The sequence below is a fragment of the Tenrec ecaudatus genome, chromosome 2, assembly GCF_050624435.1.
Source record: "Tenrec ecaudatus isolate mTenEca1 chromosome 2, mTenEca1.hap1, whole genome shotgun sequence".
Lineage (NCBI taxonomy): Eukaryota > Metazoa > Chordata > Mammalia > Afrosoricida > Tenrecidae > Tenrec > Tenrec ecaudatus.
The window spans coordinates 196825144-196843685 of record NC_134531.1 but is presented as its reverse complement, the minus strand read 5'-3'; the positions used below and the strand labels follow the sequence as shown (position 1 = coordinate 196843685).

The 18542-nt window shown below is 36.7% G+C and overlaps 1 protein-coding gene across 1 annotated transcript; it reads left to right on the top strand.

Annotated features, from left to right (window-relative positions):
- Nucleotides 1-1812: 1812 nt before the first annotated feature.
- Nucleotides 1813-2760, top strand: LOC142440286 (olfactory receptor 2M5-like). The gene has a single exon (XM_075542765.1). The coding sequence runs from the start codon at nt 1813-1815 to the stop codon at nt 2758-2760; it is 948 nt and encodes a 315-aa protein (XP_075398880.1).
- The last annotated feature ends 15782 nt before the right edge of the window (nt 2761-18542 follow it).

The window sequence follows — 18542 nt, the reverse complement described above, 5'->3', positions numbered from 1 at the left end:
AATATTGTTTTATTTTGATGGTACATACTATTTTTAATTTTTTCTATAAGTATCACTATATGGAATTAGTTAGACCCTGTTAGTTTCTTTTACTATAAAAAGGTTTAAGTCAATTCTGAGAAATCATTTCTATTTCCACATAGAAGAGGCACTCAAACAATAACTGGTTTAACAACTAAATTTCCAATTTTTATTCCATAACATGTCTACCAATGCTGTTTTGATAAAGACTCGTATTTTATTATTTAATGTAAAAAATACCAAAATAAATTTCCAAATGAGAACAAGATCTCTGTTTCCATCCCTAATTTTAAATATATCTATAATGTATATGAAATATGTATAGTGTACATTCAACGAAATATATTTCAGTTGCTTCCACATATTTACATAGTCTGTCAAATATTGAATCTTATACATTATTAATCTTCATGTCCTAAAATAATTATTTAAAATGCATGTACTAATATGACTTAAGAAGATAAGGGGATTTGTGATTTTTAAAATACTGCTTATTTTGGTTTCTAGTGAGAGGGAAAAAATGTAAAAGTAGAGTTAATAAATCCAAAGCAAAACAAACACCAGTTTCTCATAGACTCCCACGAGTGAAGCTACAAAATATAATCTAAAAGCTTTTATGGAGAAGGAAAATTTAACCATTTATTCTGAAATTCAAATTAATTAAAGTCAAGAGACCATATTCCCATAAGACATACTCACCAATCATTTGGACCTTGGGAATCTGTGTGTTGGTTATCACATTTCTGATCTTCACATAAATTAATATCTAATCTTCACTATTCAGCTGAATAAGGATTGAAATATCCTATCTTCTACCCAAGCAAGTTAACCTTTCACATGTACACATCCTGTGCACAAGGCAGAAGATAAAGCCAGGAAGAAACTGGCCATAAAAAACATGCTTCTACCTGGTAATATGTTTCTATAATAATCAGACTATTTTAATCATTATCTTTGGGAACCTAGACTTGATTGATTCAAAATTTACTTCATTTTGAAATAGCATTGCAGTAAGTAATCAAATTATATTGTATATCCTAGAATATAAATACTGTATAGAATGAACTTTGAAAGTTGTAGTTGTCTGTCAGCAGTGAAAATTATTATGGCATAAATTGGTCAAATGTTACAATTTCCTATGGTCTACATCCATTGAATGTAATTTAGTTAACAGATAATTTTATATTTCTACAGGATTAATGACATAATTCAAATTTTTCCAAAATAATAATTAATTAAATATATCCAAATGAAGACAGGGATTTGGCAGCGACGTGTTTAGCAACTATTGATTGCACATCTAATATATAAAAAAAGCATGCAAGATGGACTTTTGGAGACTGGAAAACAGCATAGAAACTAAATTGAATGTAAGTAAAATCATCGTACATTTATTATTATGATAAATTTGGGGGAAGGAAAAGGGAGAAATGATTCAACATGCTGTGCTGTGTTAACAGCAATGGGTGCGAGCATGATTATCACTATAATTTTAAAGATGACAGAACTGAAACTCATAGATTAAGTCATTTTTTCAACTTTCAAAATTAGTGAGTTTGTTGAGCACAATGAGCTTGAAAGTTTGAACTGATTTGATCTTTGATACTTTTAATACATTATCCTATTTAAATCTTAAAGTAATACACATAAACTAATGTTTCATTATTGGGTTTCAGATATAGAAATACAATGGGTATTTGCCAACTGACCTAAGAACAATATGCAATGAGAAATGTACATCCCTCACACTCTAACTGGATTCTCCCAAACAAACACAACTCTAAAATCAACATGAAAAAAGGAAATGACACATCAACCATAGACTTCATTTTCCTTGGATTATTTCCTGATATGGGAAATACCAGCTTTCTTATGTACATCATTTTTCTTAGCTACATTATTTCTCTCCTTGGAAACACCATCCTGTTCTTACTAATTTGGGTGGATTCTCGACTCCACACTCCCATGTACTTACTTCTCAGCCAACTTTCTCTCATGGATATAGTTCTCATCACCACCACTGTTCCTAAGATGGTCAATGACTTCTGGGTGGATAGGAAAACTATCTCACAGATAGCCTGTGGGGTGCAGATGCTGTTGTACATAAACGTAATAGGTTCTGAATGTATCCTCTTGACTCTGATGTCTTATGATCGCTATATTGCTGTCTGCAAACCACTGAGGTACTCAGTCATTATGACCCCCAGAGTCTGCCTGCACATGGTTGTTTCTGCCTGGACAGTGGGATTTCTAAATGCGTTAGTCCACACAGCATATGTTATGCATTTACCAGTCTGTGACTCCAGAGAGATTCACCACTTCTTCTGTGAACTCCTAGCTGTCCTGCAGCTCTCCTGCGAGGAGACTTCTGTGTATGAAATGATATTATTCATCATGGGAATAGTGTTCTTCCTCATTCCCTTTGGTCTCATTCTGGCCTCCTACAGCCTCATATTCTTGAGTGTCTTCCATATGAAATCTAAGAAGGGCAAGAAAAAGGCCCTGGCTACCTGCTCCTCCCACCTCACAGTGGTAAGTTTCTTTTTCGGTTCCGGTATTATTGTTCTCATGGTATCTCCAGCCATGTACTCAGCAGAGCAAAGCCAGGCTGTCTCCTTGTTCTACAACATTCTCACCCCTATGTTAAACCCCATCATCTACAGTCTAAGGAACAAGGAAGTGGTGAGAGCTGTAAGGAAAGTACTGGGAATAGGTTCCCACATAAAGGACAGACATTAGAGTTTTGACAATGCATTGTATCCTTATCTTTTACAACAGGGTTGATAAAATAATTGAATTAGATCACCAATTCTTCAAGATGCTGAAAATTATTAGCCCCCAAATTGGAAAACAAAGTATAAAAGACCCAGGGTATGGTTATATTATGTGAATGTGGTATCCTGCAGAGATTTTGCTAGCAAATGTCAGAACTAGAAAAGTCATTCTCAAGAATTTCATCTCTATGTGTTATTATATAACATTTTATCATTATCAAATTTCTAAACTACTCAAATAGACATTCATGTAGGGATGAATATTATATAAATATAATATATAACATATCATATTAAGATAATATGTACATATTATGACCCAGGCAGATTCATCACTTCTAAACTCCAGCACTTGTTGTTGTTGTTGTTGTTTGCTGTCAAGTCAATCATGAGTCACAGGAATCATAGAGGGCAGGCTATAATTGCCCCATAAGATTTCTTAGGCTCCAGTCTCTACAGATGTTAAATGCCAGGTATTTTTTCCAACATAGTGAACAATGGATTACTACTCCCATACTTTGTGTTAACAGTTAAGCGCAATAACCATTACACAACGAAAAACCTACTTCCATGAAAACAATTCTGTCTCAAAACAGTGCTATGTAAGGTTCACAAGAGTGGAAGTCTTTAAAGGAGAAGATTGACTCATCTTTCTCCAGTGGATCAACTAGGAAGTTTGAATGGCTAACCTGGAAATTAACAGCCTTACCCATAACCCTCAGAGCTCTTAATTTCTGGAATGTATCCTTTCGGATCAATGTTATGTTTGTGTATAAAAGCATAAACTTGAAGTAAATATAGAAATGTTTATGTTTATGTATGCTAAGTATATGTTGAGAGAGTAATATTGGCCAATAGATATGAAATAATGACAACCATATATAGAATAATAATTTCACAAACTTTTTAACTTACTGATATAAGTATTTATCTTTTAACTCACTATGAATTTATCATTTCTTGATACAATAGTATTGGTTACACTAAAGTCTTCAGAAATTATTAGTACTGCTCCAAAAATGGTCTTAATTGATAATTAGTGCAAAATGATTAAGAAAGTAGTATGTTCAGATCTTTCACTCATTAATTATTTTAAGTGACTAGCATCATAAACCCCATAACTGATATGAAAAGACAAAAATATAATAGAATGACTCATCATATCAAGAAATGTTGGCTAGAAAAGAAACTACCAATCAAAGAATGCTTGGTAAGCCCATGATTAGACATTTGTTTGATAAGTTAACCACAAACAGAAGAGGCAGTTTACGTACACAGTTCCAGAGGACTTTAAGAATCAAAATCTACCGCTCTGTTTGAAGGCAGGCCTGACATGTGGGGCTAACAACTTAAGGATTATTAATGTTAATGAGAACGAGAAAGAAGCAAGTGTCCTAAAGTTGATTGTAGAGCTCTCATAATACTACTGAACTATTGAATTATATAACATGTGAAAGATATAGCAATAAAACTGTAGAACTTTTTACAGCATTTTATTGGGGGCTTATACAACTCAACACAATACATGCATACATCAGTTGCATAAAGCAGATTTGGACATTCATTACCGTCATCATTCTCAAAATATTTGCTCTCCATGTAAGCCCCTGGCATGAGCTCATTTCCCCCTCCCTTCCAGCTCCCACTTCCATCATAAACCCTTGATAATTTATAAATAATTATTTTGTGATATTTTACACTGTCTGACATCTCCCTTTCCCCAACTCTTCTATTGTCCATCCTCCTGGGAGGAGGTTATATGTAAATCCCTATAAACAGTTTCTCCTTTCAACAGCACCCTCCCTTCACTCTCCCAGTATCACCCCTCTCACCACTGGTCCTGAAGGGATCATCTGCCTGTATTCCCTGTTTCCAGTTCCTATCTGTACCAATGTAAATCCTCTGGTCTAACCAGATTTTTAAGGTAGAATTGGGATCATGATAGTGGGGTGGGGTGTAGGAAGTATTTAGGAACTAGAGGAAAGTTCTATGTTTCATCATTACTGCACTGCACCCTGACTGGCTCAGCTCCTCCACATGACCCTTCAGTAAGGTGATGTCCATTTGCCTACAGATGGGCTTGGGTCCCCACTCTGCATTCCCCCTCATATGATTTTTGGTCTTTGATACCACATAATTGATCCCTTTGGCACCTCATAATCACACAGGCTGGTGTGCTTCTTCCATGTGGACTCTGTTGCTTCACAGCTAGATGGACGCTTATTTATTTTCAAGCCTTTAAGACCCCATATGTAATATATTTTGATAGCCGGGGACCATCAGCTTTCTTTATCACATTTGATTATGCACCCATTTGTCTTCAGCGATTGTATCAGGAAGGTGAGCATTGTGTCAGGAAGGTGAGCATCATGGAATGCCAGTTTAATAGAAGAAAGTATTCTTACATTGTGAGAGTACTTGATTGGAGGCCCAAAATCCATCTGCTACCTTAATACTAAACCTATGAATATGTGCATATATATACACAACACATATGTACAGGCCTTTCTTTAGACCACTATAAATGCCCTTTGCCTCCTAGTTCTTTCCTCTATTTCCTTTTACTTTCCTCTTGCCCCACTATCATGTTCAGCCTTCATTTGTGTTTCAGTAATTCCTTTCAGTCCCATGACCCTTAATCCAACCCTACCAGGCCTCCTACACCCTCCTAACCACCTATTTGGATCACTTGTTCCCTTGTCCCTGGGTTTGTTAACTCCACTTCCTTTCCCCCCACCTCCCCCTCTCCCATGTCCCGCCAGAACTGTCGGTCCCGTTGTTTTCTCCTCCAGATTGTCCATCCAACCTATCTTATTTAGACAGACCTGCAGAGATAATAACATGCACAAAAACAAGACAGAGCAAAACCAAGCAACAAAAGAACACAACGACAAAAAGCCAATGACAAAAGGAAAACAACAGCAACAATAACAAAAGAAAAGTTTGTAGTTAGTTCAAGGACTGTTTGTTGGCCTTTAGGACTGTTTTCTGGTTGTGTCTGATGGGGTGCCAAGTCCTGACCCCAAAGTCAATTTTTGGTATTTAATGGGGACTCCGTTGCTCTGTCCCACTTGCTGTACAGTTGCACGCCCATAGTGTGGTCGGATCAGATCAGGCACAATTCCCACACTGTGTCTCCAGTGTTTTCCCCTATAGGGCTATGGGTCAGGGAGGGATGTTGTGTCTCATAGTGGGGCTGGCCATCTGATCCTCTCTGTGGATTGGCTGCTCTGAACGGGAATATTATCATCAAATTTTGGTGGGCCAGGATGTGCTCCACTCTCTCTTACTCTCCCTTCAATTGCTCCTGTGTTCTCTGATCAGACATATCCATCTCCCTGAGCTGCAGCTTCAGTGCTGTCCTCTGAAATAAATTCATATGGGGGGAGGGGAAGCTGTCCATATAGTTGGGATTGGGGCAGGCCCCTAAGACATCTCCATTGGTTCCCGACTCCATCACTAGATTTTTTTTTTTAAGATTTTCAGGTCTACCCAGGAGCTAATAATACCCTCATACAATATCCTTCAACACAAATACAGAATACCTATAGGAGTTAATCTTTTTATCTTCTCTGTGAAGATTCATAAAGAAATTTTTTGAAGAAAAAAAAGACATCACAGCCATTGAGTTAATTCTACCTCATGGCAACCCTACAGGGCCAGGTGGAAATGTGCCTGTGGTTTTCTGAGAAGATAAACCCTGCAAAAAAAATGCCCACAATCTGATACAGATGCTCTGCCTTAAGACTGAGCCAATCATATTAGTCCAAGTCCATATGAATTGAGCTCCAGGGACACCTTCAATTTTCCCAAGAACAATAAACCCCTAAAAAACATTTGGTATGAAATAAACTCACCCAGACAGGAAGAAATACTCAATAAAAATCAATAAACCAGAAGCGGAAGGAGAAAAGAACTAAAAATAAATATTTACTAATTAAATCCTCAGACACCCAAACAATTAATCCAAGATTGTTTGTCAGTGCTTCTGCACTACTTCCTAGTGAAGAGAATAGTTTCTAGTCAGGAAAACTAGCAAGTGGCCATCCGTGGTTTAGCACTAGGCATCAATTAAAATGAAATCAAAGCCCAGAATCAAACTCCCTGCCATTGATTCATAGAGACCCTAAAGGACAAAGGAACACAGTAGGACTACCCTGTGAATTTCTGAGCATGTGAGTCTTTACAGGAACAGAAAGCCTCATCTTCCGGCCTCAGAACTGCTGGTGGATTTGAATTGCTGACCTTTCAGTTAGCAGCTTTATAAGTGTAAAGTTGTTTGCTCCTCAGGAAAAGGGGACAGGACCAGCACCTTCCTTGGTTCACGGCCTGTGGGAGAAGGTTTATAGCTCAGCTATGGGAGCGGATGAAGCAATGACTGGCATGTCACTCTGCGTAAAATAAAAAGACATGCCTCCTGTTCACTGAATAAAGTTTCAGAAGACGGCAGTCTGGAAACTTATGTTCCCAACATCATTGTCCCTCCAGTCTGTGAATAACCTGGTTGATATGTTAATGTTTCTTTGTAAACCATCAAAGCATATTGAAATGTCTCAATGTGTAATCCTGCCACAAGTTTCAGGCTACCTGCCAAACAGGTATTAAAGCTTGCCTCGAATAAAACACAACGCTCTGGAGTGTCTGTCCGGCAGAGACCCCGGTGCCCTAACTTGGACTATCCCTTTTGTATATAAGTTTTCTTCTGCAGTTCATAGCATCATGAACCAATTCAATTGGTATTATAAGACTCAGTCTCTACATAGTCTTACAGCAGTCCAACACATAGCCCACTATGCCAACAAGCGGGGCAAAAGGAAACGTGTGTCTGCTTACCTCCAGAAATAACTACCTATGTTGCAATCAGATCAGAAGAACTCGATGGTGCCTGGTTGGCATTACTGAACATTGATCAAAGATATTTGTCATAGATTGAATGTGGCCCCTCACAAATTCTGAGTCAATTTGAGTGACTATCCTCAGTGGCTGGCAGTTCTGTATGAAGCTCTAAAAATATGGACTAGCACAGATATCATCTATTGTGATAAACCAATCAATATTTTAAAAATAAGGTGAAGGGTGGGTTCCAATCTTGTCTCACTTATGATCTGAAGTAAGTTTATAGGGAGTTCCCATGAGTGTGGATTGCAACAGCTTTTTCTTACAAGAGATAAAAGGAGGAGACAGAAGGGAGCAGAGACAGAGGGACATGCTACTAAGAAGAAAGAGCCCAGAGCAGGGGTAGTTTGTACCCAGGTACCTGCGCTGAAGACCTCCTATCTTCCAGAGGAAATCGATGGTAAGGTAGAAAGAGGCCTCCAATAAATGTAAGCCCTATCAAAGAAGGAAGAAAATAAGGACCTTCAATCTAAACTATGAATCTTCCCCTCCATCTGGCTCTATGACTTTACTTCTAGCCTCTTGAATAGTGAGAAAATAAATTTGTTTGTTAAAACCTCATTGGTAAATGCTTTTTGCTAAATACTTGTGTTCGTTCTGGTCTAACGGCACAAGATACATAAGACAGAATTGGAACTAGAAATGGGGTTGCTGCTCCAAAAGACACCTGCAATGTAGAAGCAATTAGATTGATGTGAAGAGACTGCTGGTGAAACTATGGATATAAATGGTAATTCAGGTGAGAACTCAGAAAGAAGTGAGGAAAGCTGAAAAGCCAGGGTGTAGCAGAGATGGTGAGAAACTGCAGGTGAAATTTGGTGGCATTAGAACCAGGATGACTGCTCAATGTTGATGTTTAACTGTGCTTATAGTAACCCAAGGAAAGAAAATGCCTGGTATAAAGTTCCTAATTATACCCAGTTTCTATCCAGCCTTGGTGACACCGTCCATGGGTTATAGAATACTGGGACTTTAGATCCTCATTTTTTGAGCCACAAAACATGCTTTAGAGACCATACCAGAAGGATTTGATGTTCAAAGTCCTTGTAACCAGACAGGAATATTGGAGAGGAAATTACAATAGGTACAATTAGGTTCAAAAGTGGTATCTTATTTGATCCCTTTGTTGACCATTTAAAAGTTGTATCAGTTTTATAAAATAAATGAAGGTGAAATACACATAGATTAAGTCTCTAGTGAATCTCCTTTGAACACAGACCAGGGATGTGAACACCATCGCTGTGATGCAGATTGCATCGTGGAGTATGGCAGATTCAGCTAGCTTAAAATTTAACATCTTATCATATGACACATTTTAAAGTTTTTCTATTTTTTAATAATTTATTTATTTATTTTCACCAAAACTATTTTATTGGGAGTTAATAAAAATAGCATACCATTTTATGGTTCAATTAGGCAGTAGTGTACAATTGCTGCCATAGTTTCAAAATATCTTTTTCCTTTCTGAAATCCTTAACATTAGCTCCCCATCCACTATATGCACCCACCTTGCCCCCCCCAAAAAAAACTTTATTCTACTTTCTTTCCCCATAGGTTCATCAGTCCTGGATCTCATAAATCGAAAAACAAAAAACAAAATTCAAGACGGTGACCCCCGATAGCATACATCTGAGATAAACCCAATTGTGCACAAACTAAAAATACAGAAAAAGTTGAAAACCAGATCAGGTCCAGCATGCATCAGAAGTAGGATCAACTGACAAGGTTTTAACCATTCAAATGAGGGTCATCATTTTGATGTTATATAGTCATCTCTCCAATGCACTCAATTTGGTAACTAACCACCTTCCTCCGATCCCTCTATTAAGGATTGAGGGAACTCACTGGATGCCTATTTCCTATGTAGGTCCCACAAATGTATCTTGGTCTCCCACTGTCATCTACATACTTCTGCAAACTAGATTCTCACAATTTAACCTCTGATTCTATTCTCTACTTCGAAATCAGAGTACATGATTTACAACCTTTGGTGACGGATTTTGGTGTGCTTCTTTCCTGTGCGCTTAGTTGACACTCACTTAGATGCTTGTTTGGAAACACGTTTTTAAGAGCTCAGACACAATTTTATCTAATAGCAGAGCACCTTCTCATTTTGTCATCGCACTTGGCTATAGCACCCATATCTTCTGTGTTCTCTTCCTGGGGGGTGGAGGGTGGGGATTAAGGAGGGCCATGATGTAAGAATTGATTGATTGCTCTTTAAATTGGAGCTAGGATTTATTGAAAGCCCAATACCTGTTCCTGGATCTATGTTTGTTTCTTTGTTTTTAATCCGACTTGGCTCCCTTTCAAAACTTCCTTGTTAATTTATGGTATAGAGTCTTATCAATCATCCCCCTGAGCATAACTATCTTTTATTAGCCTGTGGAAACAATTTTTAAAATCTGTGTTGGGAGAGGGATATCGGTTCAATGTAGGCTACCTCCAATGCACTGTACCTGAATTATTCACTTGTACAGAATCATTCCTTTCTTCTCATGTGCCTCCTTTTTAATTAGGGTTTTTATATATTAATTTTTTTATTACTGTTAACTCTTTTGTTTCTTTGGGTTTTTTTTTCAAGACATGAACTCTAGCATGGAAAAATCTATAGAGACAATTATTAGATTAATGGTTTCTTTGGGGTATGGCAAGGGAGATTTGGGAGAAATGAGCTAATAACAAGAAGGACAAAAAAGAATTAAGGGTCCTAAATTGATTGTGGTAATGATTGTACAATTCTTCTAGATATGACTGAATTGTAAATTAGTGTATTGAATTGATTATGAACCAATAAACTATTTAAAATAAGAATAAAAACCAAAGGATGGAATATCTATATCATCTACATTTAAATATACCTATATCAAGCTAATGATGGTCATATAGAGCTAGTGTAGCAACATTTATTCCTGACAAAATAGAAATCAAAGTATAAAGCCATAATATAATGATGAAAACCACAAATAAACAAGAACATATATCCATAACAAACATCTATGCACCTAGTGAGAGTCCTTCAAAATATGTGAATCAAAGTAATAGAATTGTAGAGATAAATAGACTGTAATACAATAATATTAGGAGTTTTACATCACTTTTGAGCCAAGATAGATTAAATAGAAATAAAACCAACAAAGATAAAATAATTAAATAGTATAATGAATCAATTTGATCTCCTAGACATGTCCAGAACATTTCACCTAGCAACAATACAATATACATTTTTTTCTGGGCACATATGGCATACTCCAGAATAGATCACATGTTAGGCCACAAAGCAAGTATCAGTACAATAAAATCAATAAAGATACTGCAAACTGTCTTTTCAGATTACAATGTTATAAAATTAGAAATAAATAATAGAAAGCAATATCATAGGACAACATTTTACGTAAAAAAACACTGGGTAATTAAAGATATAAAAGAGTACAATGTAAAAATTCCTTTAAAATGTGAGAACTAAATTACAGACAATAAAATATGTAGGACACAGTAAAATCAGTACTGAAAAAGTTTTTTATAACAATAAGTGCACACATCAGAAAGGAAGGAAGAATTAAACACTTTAACACAGCATCTATAACTATTAGAACAAGAACAAAATAGATACTTGAAAAAATAATAAATAATAGAAATCAGTGAATTGAAAAAATTTTAATATAGAAAAATAGGACAAGAAGTTGGTTCTTCAAAATTATTTTTAGAAATTGTTATACAAGAGGCAAACCTAATAAAGGAAAAGAAAAAGAAAAAGCAAATATTATAAATAAGAAAAAAACTGGTGACATCATAATAGAGACAACCGAAATTAAAAAGATAATTACACATAAAAAATTTTATTACATCCATCTGTGGACTCGGTGAAGTCCTCTTGTACCTTTTGTATTTGGGGTGCTTTCTTACTTCCATTTCTTGTCAGTGCATTGTGCACATGTGTCTGTGTGGTACTTTATTGCCTAATTTCCACCATTCAGCCAATGCTATTTTGAGTGCTGTTTTCTCTTTGTTGACCTCTGGGTGGAATTTTTTGTGTGTGTGGTGGTTTCTTGTTTGTGGTCAGTGAGTGGTGTTTTTCTGCCCATACTGGATCCACAAGGATCTTTTGTAGGGCTGGGTTTCATTTAACATCTTCTTTGAGTGTAACCTGTCTGGGAAGATTCTGACTTCTCCATTTACCTTAATTGGTAATTAGCCTCGATAGAGTATTCTTGGATTTGTGTTATTTTCCTTCAATTTTCAGAATATTTTACTTTACTCACTCCTCTTCTTCACAGTGTTCACTGATAAGTCTGAGTATATTATTTGGGTCCCTTTATAAGTGACTGCATTTTTATCCCTAGAGCCTCATGATCTCCTTTTCCTCAAAGTTGTGGATTTTAACTATTACATGCTTTGGGGACTTCTTTTGGGGTTTAGTCTAGCTAGATTTCTTTTGGCTTCCTGAATGTTTGCATGGTTTTCATTCGTTAAGCTGGGGAAGGTTTCCTTTAAGAATTCCCTCACTGTTTTGGCCATTGACTTCTTTGTTATGTCTTGTTCTGGTAGTCCAATTATTCTAATAATTTGTTGAAGTCTAACTAGTTATCCTCCATGTCACTGTTGTGATTCTCTCCCTCCTCGTGTCTCTTGGTGAAGTCTTTGAATTTTCTCCTGGCTTTTGTTATCTTGTCCCTTAGCTCTTGTATTTCCCTTTGGTGAGTAGCCTTTATCTCCTATCATTCCATCCTTTTTCTGGATTGTTTCCTTCATATCCTGTCTGACTCTAAGCAGCATTCTGAAGATTTCTTTCTGTGGCAGATCAACATCTTCCTCTTCTATGACAGTGGTTAGGTTCAGGTCATCCTCTGACATTGCATTTTATTTCTCCTGTTTTCTTGTTGAGGCTTTTCAGTCAGCTTGTTTACATGTCATTTTGGAGGAACCCAGTGCCATTTTCCTGCGAGTCAGGGAGCCCTAGACTCTCTCTTTGTGGGGTTCATATTAATGTTTTTGCAGGCTGCTTGTAGCTAACTACCTTGAAGGTTTGTGTTTCACCCTTGTCCCTTTGGGGTTCACTTTCACCCACGCCTGTCGGGAATCTGTTGTTTGGAGGACAGTTGGAATTGGATGGCCCCCCTCCGTCGTCAGACTGAGGTCAGCCTCTGTTGCACGCCAGCAACCCTAAGGCCTCCATAGCAGCTGTTTCCAGCTGTGCAAGTCCTGGTTTGAAGGGATGTGCTAGAGCAGGCATGGGAATACAGAGTTCCGGGGGCTGGGGTCCTATTCTCCCAGCTAAACACAGTGTGGACAGGCAGTTAGGTGAGAAACAGGGCCTAGTCACATCAGTTAGAAAGCAGAGGGATGCCAGGCAGGGAAAAGGTAGAAAGGAAAGTGCTGGTATTGGAGGAGGGCTCCACCAATTGGCATCAATGGGAGGAGGGTTCCTCCAGGCCGTTTGGGGTATTAAATGGCTGCTAAATGAGCCTCTGCTGGGTGGCTGAGTTTTAGGATGTTGCAGCCAGCCAGGGCATGGCAATTCACAGCAGTGTGGGCAGCTGGGGTCTGCGTAATTCCTGTGGCAATCCCAGGTCCTCAGGGATTCACTTCGGGTGCAAATGGTGGGGTAAGATTCAGATCTTAGTTCACTGAGCTTTGGAACCCCCACTCAGCCTCTACAAATCCCCAAATTTCTGCATTACTAGTTTTAGTGGTTCATAAATTTTAAAAATAGTTGTATTGATTGGATTTCCTTATATGCAGATAGGCAGCTATCACAGAAAGCACTGCACTTCAGGTAGATCTTGAAATGTCTTTATTTTTACTATGAATGTGATGCCATTCCTCTTGAATATGTTTATTATTTTCTCATTCAAAGTTGCTAATACCAACCTATTTTAGTTCACTAATGTCTAGAATATCAAAGTTTATGTGCTTTGTTGCACTTTTTATGACTTATAATTTTGCTCAATTCACGCCTAATACATTCCAAGTTCCAAATATTAATAGATGGTTGGTTCCATTCCTTCTTATTTTGAATTATGTCCGACCAGCAATAAATGTCCTGAAGGCTTTACTCCCCATCCATGACATTATGGTCAACTGGAATTTGAGAAGGCAGCTCTTCCTCAATCAGTATTTAAGTTCCTGTTGACATGAGAGACTTAAGTTTCACCACTGTATGTGACAATGCCCTGCAGCTATTTATTGGGTTTTGAGTATGTGACAACATTCCTCTTCTATTCACAGGTCTCTCTTTTCTTTCAGTGCCATCAAGTCACTTCCGATCCATAGTGACCCTGTAGGACAGTGTTGAAATTCCCTTGTGGGTGTCTGGAAGTGTAACACATTATGAAAGCAGAAAGTTCCATCTTTCTCCCTCAAAATGGCAGCTTGTTTTCAACTGCTGCCTGACTCTGCATTGGCAAATTCCTCATAATTGGAATAATGAAAGGGGACAGAATGTCAAGTAAGTTTGGGAGTGTATACCTTAGTATATTTCCTCACATTTCTGGGTCCTGAAATTTGCAACAACATCTCATAAAACTCACAAAATTTTAAATAAATGATTTACATGATTATGGGTGCTCCTAGGTCCTAAATACAAAATTTAGGTGTCTGTCTTGAGGATTCGGCTAATCCACAGGCTGCAGAATCTGGTGACATCATCTCAGGTGATAGACAGCAACTTAAACCCCAAGAACCAGAAGTCAGTAAGTATCCATTCAAATGCAGAGTCCAGAGGCAGATACCAAAAATCCCTGAAAGTCAAAGGAGGCTTTCTTGCTTGTACCAAAACTCAGTCAAGGAAGTATGTTGGACGTAGGTTAAACCTGCTGTATATATATATACAAGCTCTCTATTTTCATACTTCCCAGTAAACATTTCTTTAAATCATTTTATCTCTAATAAGGAGAAGAAATTAGTATAAACAAAAGTAGAATCAGATACCAAATTAAATTCTTAAAACAGTCTTCTTCAATCCTTATCTAGCTTGTCTAAATCCTTATCTAAACTATTATATTTATACACAAATATGGGATTAGGTCTCTGAGAGCAGTAAACAAGGTCCAGGCTTTCTGTCTGGCATTCTGCCTTCTGTCAACCATTTTCCATAGCAGCATGGTTTCTGAGAAATTCCAATGGTAATTTCTACCCCTGAGCTCAAAATATACATTAATCACATTCATTTTTGACATTTTAAACAGGAATAACCAAAGACTAGAACCAAACAAAATAGTCAAAACTTTAACTTCCCATATTCTTCCTAGAAAACAGTGTGACTTTAACAGACCTCTGGAGAGTCAAAGAAGAAAAACTACCATGAGGGAGAGGTCAAAAAAATCCACAGAAACTCATATATGTATAAGAGAGAGTTTTATATATAGGGTAAATTTTATATAAAGTACATTCAGAAAGCATTCCCACCCAGTCTAGTCCAAGCCCATAAATCCAACTGAGCCCATATGTTCAACACTGATCTGCAAAGTCATCCTCACAGTCACAAAACACACACAATGGCACCAAATGCAGGAGGATCACAGGGCAGTGGGCAGACAATCTTTTAATCCAGTGGTGGTATAAGCATCCCAGTGCTGGCAGGGGTCCCCACGTGGTTTCTCCAGCATCCAAGACTGCATCAGGGTAAGTCCATGTGGTTTCTTCTCAGGGATGTCTAGCGGGAAGTGAGCCTTGCCAACTAAAGCATGGAACTGGTGAAGGCAACTGCACCTTGGTCCGACCACCAGAGAGCAAGAGACTCGAAAACCAGGAAGGCGAGGTTCACTGACTGGCCATTTATCTCTCTGTCCTTCGATTAATCCCACATATGTGTATTGGCCAGGTTGGCACATTATACCTTAACTATCTCAGGGAGCACGGGAACAAAGAGGAGCTAATACAGGACTCAAGTAGGAAGAGCTTGTTTTGAAAATTATGATGGCAATATATGTACAAATGAGTTTGATATAATTGGTGTATGGATTTTTGCAAGAGTTTTAAGAGCCACCAATAAAATGGTTTCTTAATAAATAAATAACAAAAGCTCAATTAGTTCTTATATCAAGGCCATGCTTGATACTCGCCCTCAAGAAGGGAACATAGATGATATGGGTTCTATTAAAAAGTGTGGTGGAGAAATCAGACAGTGCCCAGATAAGAGATAAAACAGCAATGGGGCCTTGAAGGCTTGTTTCCAAACAAGCAGCCATCTAACTGAAACGTCAACTAAGTTCACATGGAAGAAGCATATTTATACATCATATATATGATGTACATATTTAGCATATATGTACATCACATATCTGTATATACACATATCCTATATATAGCCTATGTGCACACCATATATGTGTATAATATATGTACACATGTATGTACAATATGTGTGTATTATACACACATGTGTATAATATATGTACATATATATAGCATATATGTACATATATTGTATGTGCATCATATAATCCAAAGATGAAGGAGGAAATAGTATCAGATCCTAATTTGTGAGATTCTGGTTTGTAAAAGGCTAGAGATGACAGTGAAGGCCAAAGCTATTTTTGTGAGATTTACACCGGACAGAAGCCTCTGATCATTTCCCTCTATCTGTACTAGAGCGATGGGAAGAGACTTGTTACCTTGTCAGTCGATAACCCTTCTGATACACATTGGGCCTGATCTGCTTTCCAACATTTTCTGTAATTTCCCCCTGACCACATCCATATTAGGGTTTGTCTCTGATGTATTTTGTCATTGGGGCTACCTATCTTCCATTTTTGTTATAAGTTTCTCTGGCTTTTGTATATGAATTGCGGGGTTGACTAACCTATAGAGACAACAAGTAGAATTAGAGTTCTTGGGAGGGACACTGAGGGCAGGGGGGTAAACGGGAGCTGCTTGAGGTGATTGAGCTATGGAATGCTATGATAGCTGTATCAGCTCCAAATAAAATGATTTTGAAATAAATTAGTAAATTCCTCTCGATGATTCATTAGTAAATCCCAAATAAAATTAATTATCCTGATTTTTTAAAGACTTCATTTCCCCTTAATTTTGTTTACAAATATTGTTTTATTTTGATGGTACATACTATTTTTAATTTTTTCTATAAGTATCACTATATGGAATTAGTTAGACCCTGTTAGTTTCTTTTACTATAAAAAGGTTTAAGTCAATTCTGAGAAATCATTTATATTTCCACATAGAGGAGGCACTCAAACAATAACTGGTTTAACAACTAAATTTCCAATTTTTATTCTATAACATGTCTACCAACGCTGTTTTGATAAAGACTCGTATTTTATTATTTAATGTAAAAAAATACCAAAATAAATATCCAAATGAGAACAAGTTCTCTGTTTCCATCCCTAATTTTAAATATATCTATAATGTATATGAAATATGTATAGTGTACATTCAACGAAATATATTTCAGTTGCTTCCACATATTTACATAGTCTGTCAAATATTGAATCTTATACATTATTAATCTTCATGTCCTAAAATAATTATTTAAAATGAATGTACTAATATGACTTAAGAAGATAAGGGGATTTGTGATTTTTAAAATACTGCTTATTTTGGTTTCTAGTGAGAGGGAAAAATGTAAAAGTAGAGTTAATAAATCCAAAGCAAAACAAACACCCGTTTCTCATAGACTCCCACGAGTGAAGCTACAAAATATTATCTAAAAGCTTTTATGGAGAAGGAAAATTTAACCATTTATTCTGAAATTCAAATTAATTAAAGTCAAGAGACCATATTCCCATAAGACAGACTCACCAATCATTTGGACCTTGGGAATCTGTGTGTTGGTTATCACATTTCTGAGCTTCACATAAATTAATATTAAATCTTCACTATTCAGCTGAATAAGGATTGAAATATCCTATCTTCTACCCAAGCAAGTTAACCTTTCACATGTACACATCCTGTGCACAAGGCAGAAGATAAAGCCAGGAAGAAACTGGCCATAAAAAACATGCTTTTACCTGGTAATATGTTTCTGTAATAATCAGACTATTTAAATCATTATCTTTGGGAACCTAGATTTGATTGATTCAAAATTTACTTCATTTTGAAATAGCATTGCAGTAAGTAATCAAATTATATTGTATATCCTAGAATATAAAAACTGTATAGAATGAACTTTGAAAGTTGTAGTTGTCTGTCAGCAGTGAAAATTATTATGGCATAAATTGGTCAAATGTGACAATTTCCTATGGTCTACATCCATTGAATGTAATTTAGTTAACAGATAATTTTATATTTCTACAGGATTAATGACATAATTCAAATTTTTCCAAAATAATAATTAATTAAATATATCCAAATGAAGACAGGGATTTGGCAGCGACGTGTTTAGCAACTATTGATTGCACATCAAATATATAAAAAAAACATGCAAGATGGACTTTTGGAGACTGGAAAACAGCATAGAAACTAAATTGAATGTAAGTAAAATCATCGTACATTTATTATTATGATAAATTTGGGGGAAGGAAAAGGGAGAAATGATTCAACATGCTGTGCTGTGTTAACAGCAATGGGTGCGAGCATGATTATCACTATAATTTTAAAGATGACAGAACTGAAACTCATAGATTAAGTCATTTTTTCAACTTTCAAAATTAGTGAGTTTGTTGAGCACAATGAGCTTGAAAGTTTGAACTGATTTGATCTTTGATACTTTTAATACATTATCCTATTTAAATTTTAAAGTAATACACATAAACTAATGTTTCATTATTGGGTTTCAGATATAGAAATACAATGGGTATTTGCCAACTGACCTAAGAACAATATGCAATGAGAAATGTACATCCCTCACACTCTAACTGGATTCTCCCAAACAAACACAACTCTAAAATCAAC

What these genes read in the sequence shown, in the direction of transcription:
- LOC142440286 (XM_075542765.1), top strand. Translation starts at nt 1,813, where the DNA reads ATGAAAAAAGGAAATGACACATCAACCATAGACTTCATTTTCCTTGGA.